The sequence below is a fragment of the Tachysurus fulvidraco genome, chromosome 21, assembly GCF_022655615.1.
Source record: "Tachysurus fulvidraco isolate hzauxx_2018 chromosome 21, HZAU_PFXX_2.0, whole genome shotgun sequence".
Lineage (NCBI taxonomy): Eukaryota > Metazoa > Chordata > Actinopteri > Siluriformes > Bagridae > Tachysurus > Tachysurus fulvidraco.
In genome coordinates, this window is record NC_062538.1 from 10750041 (window position 1) to 10758178 (window position 8138).

At 36.7% G+C, this 8138-nt stretch overlaps 1 protein-coding gene across 1 annotated transcript; it reads left to right on the forward strand.

Moving 5' to 3' along the window:
• Positions 1–2849: 2849 nt before the first annotated feature.
• On the forward strand, positions 2850–7811 carry LOC113638582. Its single transcript, XM_027139884.2, has 18 exons — positions 2850–3189; positions 4165–4214; positions 4333–4398; positions 4559–4639; positions 4729–4788; positions 5058–5123; positions 5256–5336; positions 5425–5523; positions 5621–5668; positions 5752–5829; positions 5942–6043; positions 6155–6204; positions 6288–6357; positions 6445–6531; positions 6639–6734; positions 6856–6936; positions 7052–7150; positions 7256–7811. Exons 1-18 carry the CDS (start codon positions 3030–3032, stop codon positions 7394–7396), a joined length of 1515 nt encoding a protein of 504 aa, XP_026995685.2. The 5' UTR covers positions 2850–3029; the 3' UTR covers positions 7397–7811.
• Positions 7812–8138: the final 327 nt, after the last annotated feature.

Sequence of the window (8138 nt, forward strand, 5' to 3'; positions counted from 1 at the left end):
TGAGATTACTTTTATGAAATATTTTTAAAACTGCTTATTATTCTTATTAATATTATCATTATACAGTGTTTTCTTGGTTCATGGTACATCATTTCTATCTTCCATTATTTACTTATTATTTTTAATTTAGATTCGAGAGTTTATTGTCAAAAAAAGAAAAAAAATCAAACACAATGTACAATGCTTACATGGCATGTACCTTCCAATCACGATCAATACTATATGGAACAGAGAATGTATATATAAAATACTTATTTAATAATTACACTGTAGGATGAAGTATAATGCAATACATATTAAAAGTATATATGATTTTTACTAATATTCTACAAGTAAAAATCTTATATAGGGAAGGCTTCTTAAGCTACAGTGAACTGGGATAAGAGTGAGGTTTTATGGGCTGAGGTGCTTCATGCTCTACCTGGCAACCTGAGGTGGAATAGAGAAGGTTTAAAGATACTGTTTGTCTATTTAGGGACAGAAGAATTTAGCTGAAATGTAATAGTGTAGTGGAGAATTTGTGCACCAAATTGTCTCAGTGGAAACGGGTACCAGCTATCCTACAGAGGAAGAGATTTGGTGTCCAAAAACTTGGTTGCCCCATGCTCTGGCATAAACTGAATGTGCTACAACCACCTGCCGGACTTGTACAGGAATTACAAATATCATTGGAGACCTTCTTTTGGTCAGGCCAACACTGGACTAATTCAGCGTTCTATAGCTTCCACTACAATTCATATTGCGAGTTTGGATGTTAATGGTGCAAAAGTGTACAGAAAAAGCTGATCCAGCTGCATAGGTGTAAGTGCATCTGCACCCACAATAAGGCGAAAGCCTTTGGAGCACTTCTCTCCAAAAAAAAACATCAGGGACAGACTGATATTCTGCAATACAGGTACAGGGATTGGAGTGCTGAGGACTGGGGTAAAGTAATATTCCCTGATGAATCCCCTTTCCGATTGTTTGGGTATTGGCAAAAAAAAAAAAGCTTGTCTGTAGAAGAGAAAGTGAGCACTGTGTCATGCCAATCTGTGTCAAGTAAAGCAAGAAAACTAAGTGTGGAAAAGATTTAAATACTTGGGTGTCTACCTTGTTAAGAAGTATTTAAATAACATTTCGGAAGGCACTGTAGAGGATTTGAATGGAAGAATGAGCAGCTGGTCCCAAGGATGACCTACAGGAAGGCAAATGCTGGTCATCAACAACCTTGCCATGCCCTCCCTCTGCCACAAGCTGGTATGCATGGATGCTGCCCTGCTGGTGGATTTCTTCTGGGAAGTTCTGCATTGGAGTCCTCAGTGTCCTCCATCTTCCAAAAGAGGACTGTGTCATGCCAACCTGTGTCAAGTAAAGCAAGGAACCTCCACAGATCTTAATCCCATTGAGAACTTGTAATCAATCAAGAGGTGGACAAACCAAAACCCACACATTCTTCCATACTCCAAGCACTTATTATGCAAGAATGGGCTCATTCACCAAGATGTGCCTGGCAGGGCTATAACTGACAATATGCATCTAAATCATGACATTGTGGATGTTTCCTGGATATTGGGCTTAAAGACTTTTTTCTAGATTTTTTCTAGATCAGAAAAAGGCAACTGAACCTCCTTTAAATAAACTGAGAGGTCATCTTCCTGGTTTTAATATTCCATACTCTAATGTTCTAACATGTCTCTCAGTGTATGAAGATGACAGTCATTTATGTTAAGTGCAAAGAAGGATGTGAATATTTTAAATTAATTTCATATTGTATCTTCTGCTAAGGTCAACTGGCAAAAAAAGTGAAACCATTTTAGTCAGGGAGGTGGGCAACCTACACTACCAGGAGGCTAAGTGTGGAAAAGATTTAAATACTTGGGTGTCTACCTTGTTAACAAATATTTAAATAAAATATCGGAAGGCACTGTAGAGCATTTGAATGGAAGAATGAGCAGCTGGTCTTTTTACATTGTCTACACTTTACCTGCGGTAATCACAGTCACGTGGCTTTTATAAGGCCATTTGGTCACAGCAAGTATCTCCTCAAATCAAACATAATTACAATGGAGTCAGATTCGTTGAGATGTCTCCACATTTGACAGCAGAAATTGCAGAAGAACGATGATGGAGCATTTAAGCTTTCAGCTGAAACTGAATTGTTAACTTAATAGTTGTGAATGTTGCAACATGAAAGTATGCAAGTTTGACACAGTTCATTAAAAAAGGTGGTGAAATGTTCAAGCAGTTACAGATTACTTCATGTCATTCCATCATTTCACCAGCGGATAGCGACTTTTTTTTATCTACAATTGCTTTTACAGTCAGTGACGCATTTATGAGGACTGTGTTCATTTACAAACCTCTACACGCAGTTAACTCAACAGACTTAATCACCTTTCATTGCTTTGCATTATGCAAAAGAATTAAATAACCTTAGCTTATAAACTTCATGATTTGTTATATATTTCAAACTCACCGTTCAACAAAACTCTGTGTATCTACAGAACATTATTCACGTTTACATAGTTTTAAAAACTAATCAATATCAATTTAAATAAAACTCAGCAATCAAATTATCTTTATTATTATTATAAGAAAATATATTTATTTAAGGGTTTATTCAAATAAATAAACCAATAGACTTAAAATAATTTAACTAATAAAGCATATTAAGTATGAAGAATATATGAATATACGTAAATGTATATAAATAATAAACTATTATTATTATTATTATTAATAATAATAATAATAATAATCATATATTTGCATTTTTAACACACAATAATAAATTTATTTAATTATTTAATAATAATTTATCATCATCCCAAATCCGCATCTCTGACGTCATCTGCGTGTTTGTTGTTGTGTAATTGTTTGTTTGTATTTTAACTGGCTCCATAGTGATAATAGTTTAAATGAAAACATCGCTTGTTCAAGAATAATCATCCTCTCCATTATCGCTCTCCAGCTACATTATCGCTCCATTAACTCTACAACTGATCTCAACTCAAGTCAAAAAGTTTCGGTGAAACTCTTCCGACGACACGATGGCTCTAAGAACATTTGTACGGAATCTGCAGAGCTGGACTGTAGGTGAGATCGCTTGTGCTGCGGGTCTCGTCGCTTTCTCCGCCGGTGCGGGTTACTGCATTTACCGCAGCCTACGGAGAGAAAGAGCTCCTCCGCACCACACGCAGCCTTGTCACGGTAGGAGGAGCTTTATGCTACCATGTGACTTTAATGTTTCACCGGTTTTACAATAAATCCTGTTGATGTTACAGTGTTACAGTCTAATGTAATGTTATGTATCTCACAAGCGACATCGTCTACGTAGACAATTAGCCTCATGCTAGTTGCGTGCTAGCGAACTTGGCTACTTGTTTAAATTACACAATAAAATCTTTACAATTGGCTCAAAAAGTTATTTTATTTCCATTATAAAATATTTATCCCAGTAGTAAGTGACTTTTATCAACATCGACTGCTTGTTTTACACTAAATCATCCTTAGCATTTAGCAGACTTACGGATTTTTATCGCTTTAAATTACGATGTAATATCTAGACTAATAATATGGATTTTAAATCATATCGACTTGTCTCTCTTTTGTCATTATGACACAATTTCTTGGTAAATATAATAGAAATATAACCGTTAGCCTAATGTTAGCTAACCTGCTAGCGACCTTAGCTGTCGTTTTTGATTCCATACTAAAATCCTGAAAGGAGTTGACGATCTTAACAAATGACTAGTTTATTTCTAGTTATTAGTTTATTTCCACAATATAATATTCAATCCCGTTAAAAAAGTGACTTTTCACAACCCTGACTACTGGATTTACACTAAATCCTACTTAGACTAGTGATTAGACAGATCTTGACTAATCATTTCATTTACACATCATAGTGAGTATAAAGGGAGTTAGTTTGCTGAAGTCAGTGTGAACAATTATACAGGATGTTTTTTTAATAGATTTGATTGGTGGACAGGGGCAGGAGGTTATAGAGAGTTTAATCAGGTCACATGTACAGTGAATTTAAACATGCTGACTACAAAAGCTACAATTTGTCTGTTTCTTTATAAGATAATTATTAATAAAATTCAGAGGGTTATTAAAACATTAATAGGAAAGTTTGATATTGTGTATTTTAGTTGTAATTCTGATTCACATAAAACATTGCAGAGCCTGTGGAGGTGCTGAGAGAATCATTTGACACTCCTTCTGTACTCCAGGTATGTATCAGGTCAATAGTAACATGTTTTAACACATAGGCCACTTTTGTCTAAGTGTGTGTGTGTGTGTGTGTGTGTGTGTGTGTGTGTGTGTGTGTGTGTGTGTGTGTGTGTGAAGGTCGTTGAGCCAATTCTGCAGCTGCTGCCCACCGAACATCAAGGCGGACCTTCAACCGTCATTTTGGTAAACAAACCTTTCATTTATTTGCTAAAGCCAATCACTGGAATTTAGAAGGTTGCTTTTACCGTAAATGTTAGTTTATCTGTAGTATTTATCTGTTAGTTTTACCGTAAATCTGTTATGATAAGCAGCTCCTATGATCTTTGTGCTCTACATTTCACAGCTGCTCGATGCTGGTGAACTGAGCAGCGCTTGCTGCGAAGTTCAGTTCATGTCTGCAGACGCCTCATCCTCCCAGTCTGAGGTATTCTACAGTGCTGCAGCTGAGATACAAAACACACAAACACCTTTCTTTACATGTTTTAATGTCTAGTTTTGTTTCTCTATTTCTAGCCAGTGGACATCAATAGAGACGGGCTCGAAACCATAGAGACGCACCACTCGACTCACAAAGTAAACTTTTTCTTTACAAAATGAAGAATATTGAACGAATGAATATTTAGTGATGAAAATTGACATTTTTGATTTGACATGATTTTTAGAAGAACAGATTTGTGAAATGTGGTCCTAGATCATGAATTTCATCCAGCTGACATTTGCAGGGATTCCCTTATTATACCAGCTACGAGGAGAGTTTCACTGGCATTCAGCTAAGTGATTGTTCATTGTGGCATCAAAAATGTTGTTAATTGCAGTGACTAATTGTGTTTGTGTGTTTCAAGGTTGTTGAGCCACATTTTAATTTGCTGCCCAACGAACAACAAGAAGACCCATCACCTGTTTTTCTGGTAACCAAAGCTTTCGTTTATTTACTAAACCCGATCACTGGATTTTACAAGGTTCTTTTTACTGAACAGAACATCAGTATGAACCTGCTATGATCAGAAGCACTTATGATCTTCCTGCTATAATTTTCACAGCCACTCGATGCTGGTGAGCTGATCAGTGGCTGCCGAAATATTCAGTTCCTCTCTACAGACACTTCCATCTCCCAGTCTGAGGTATTCTACAGTGTAGCAGCTATGATACAAACACACAAACACTCTTCTTTACAAGTTCTAATGTTTAGTTATGTTTCTCTATTACTAGTCAGTGAACATCAGGACATACCTCTTGTGGATGATAAGGGGCCCAGTGAGTCGTCTTTGCTGGTTTACAACCACAAAGACACAATCCCTCAATCACATGGTAATCGCAGACCTATGTACTGACCTTGACCTTGATGATTATTAGATGTGAACCTTTGTGAAATAGATCTTGAGCTTCAGCTATTTGTCATTTGCAGGGATTCCCTTATTATACCAGCATAGAGGACTGTTTCACTGGCATACAGGTAAGGGATTATTCGTTGTGGCATCACAAAACTTTTGTTAATTGCAGTGATTAAATGTGTTCATTTTAAATTGTTCTCTTCAGGTTGAATCTGGGAGGGTTACAGAATTTATTTCCTGTAACCGAGTGGAGAACGACTTCATCGTGCCAATTTATTATGTGGTAAGTTTATTGCACTTTCATAAAATGTGTGTTGTAGTTGGTAACTTTTGGAATTTGTCTGCAGCGTCAATATTTCATTGTTTGTTTTTTTTGTTTGTTTTTTATTCAACAGCAAACCATTAAACAGGTGACCTGCACATACCTGTTTGTGGGTAAAGATGGGCAAATGGACACCTCCTCTTGGGAGAAGGAAGAGGTTCACTTTCCTTACGGGGTAATTCCATGTTTCACACCTGAAATGTATCTACAGTTGCTTCTATTCCCCTGAACGGGAGGCTGTAAAATTTACCGTGCAAGTTTAATGATTCATTGATTTGCCTTGCAGGAGAGTGATGAGAGCCTTAACCCTGAGGAGATGGAGGTGCCCTTTATTTGGTATGATTCTCTTCACTGTTTAATGGTGTAACGTTTATTGTGTGTTTAACATACACTAAGCATTTACATGTCCTGTTTCTTAGCTGCCATCTTTCAGACAGAGGGGTTACTGATGTCGGCCTGAAGCTGCCCGCTCTCCGTGAAGCGTTCGCTGTGAGTAAAACCTTTTTTCAGCTGCTGTTATTGCGCACGTAAAGTCTACTTTGCTTTAATTTATATTGTGTGCTGTCTTATATTCAGACTCTGCTTGCCAGCATCCACAACCAGAACTTCTTGTTCCTGGTTGGAAAGAAGATCGTCATGCGTCTGGCAGCGGCTAACATCCAGGTGACTTAAGCATGACGTTTCATTTTTGTGGCAAAAATACTTAGTTACTCAGCAAATTGAAAACCATAGCCAGTGAGTTACAGACATTTGTTTGTTTGTTTTAACAGGATGTAGTTGGGGTGAAGTTGGCCTACGAGGCCTTGATTAAATTCCTGAGGACGCCTTCTTATCAGGATTCGATTGCAGCTGAGATCTCCTCCTTTGTAAGCTAATAAATACCTGTGTGAAGTGACATGTTTAAATATAGTAGATTTGTATAATGTAGTAAACAGGACTCTAATATGTGATGCTAATTTCTTTTTGTAACTTTTCTCCTCTGTGCAGGTCCCCCACTACAACTTCCTGGATGTTTTTTTTGAGATGATTCTGTTCCGCCATTTCATAAGTGGCTCAACACTTGAGACAGTAAGTGACTTATCATGAGATCTATAAGCGATGTTTGAATGTAGTTACAGAACCTGAAACCTTTAACCCTGAACTACATGGCATTAATGAAGCTTGTTGTTTTCCTTTCCTAAAGTTTAAGGGAGGATTCGTGGAGCGCCTTCTCGAGCTCATCAGCATGTGGGATGTGGACGTGTGGGAGCCTGCAGCAGAGCGGTACTTCAGAGTGCTTGTCGTAAGTGTTTTAATATCTTCTGATGCCAACGATGCACAAATTCTCAGCATTGTATCTTAAACTCAGTGTCACTGTGTTGGATGTGTGCGTGTAATTTATCAACAGGATCACCTAACACAGCTCGCTGAAGTACTGTTCTCTCAGCCTCTGGAGCTTTACAGTGACCCAGCAGCCTTAGCCACCACAGTTCAGCATCTCATCAAGGAGCACGTCCAGCAGATGATGAACATTTTGGAGAAGCTCTGAGCAATGTCTTTCCTTTGCCACTTTATTTTTTCCTCTTCTGTTTCATTTTATGTTCATTCTTTTCACTCACTTCTTTTTTCCTACATTGCTCAAGCTCTCCATACGTAAGTATGAAGGAATTTTATTTCCATTTTTGATTAATATTTTAAAAATCTTTCTTTTTCCTGCAGGTTTAAACAGTGAACCCTAAGACTGAAGAAGGGCTTAACCCTAGGATCCCTCATCACTTAATAATCATCCCATTTCAATCTATCTCTCTATTCCTATCCCACTCCCCTATTCCTATAGATAGTCAATATATTAATTTAATAATATATAATAATACATAATAATATAATAAAAATATTTTTTGTAAATAAACTTGACATATTTGTAAATAATTTTAAATATTTTTAAATAAAATATTTACATTTTACAGGGTCATTCTGATTATTTTTATTCATCACTATCATTTCCCTTTCAAATGCACAACACACCTTTTTAAAAGAAATTTCAAAACCTTTAAATGGTTTACTAAAACGTGAGACATGACATAACAAAAATCAGATATTTTTATTCTTGGAACATTTGTGTGATGCCCCAAGTTGTGGAACAATCTTTAACATTTGGGGAATTGCATAATTGTAAATTATTTCTCAATTACAGCTAATGAAGATTTGTATAAAATACAGACCTTTGTATGTTTTATGGATATATTAGCCTGTAGGTGACATGGCGTATTAACAATAAGCTGTTTTTTCAT

What these genes read in the sequence shown, in the direction of transcription:
- LOC113638582 (XM_027139884.2), top strand. Translation starts at nt 3,030, where the DNA reads ATGGCTCTAAGAACATTTGTACGGAATCTGCAGAGCTGGACTGTAGGT. An exon ending in ACCCATCACCTGTTTTTCTG is followed by an intron (nt 5,124 to 5,255) that starts GTAACCAAAGCT and finishes TAATTTTCACAG; the next exon opens with CCACTCGATGCTGGTGAGCT. An exon ending in AGGTTCACTTTCCTTACGGG is followed by an intron (nt 6,044 to 6,154) that starts GTAATTCCATGT and finishes TTTGCCTTGCAG; the next exon opens with GAGAGTGATGAGAGCCTTAA.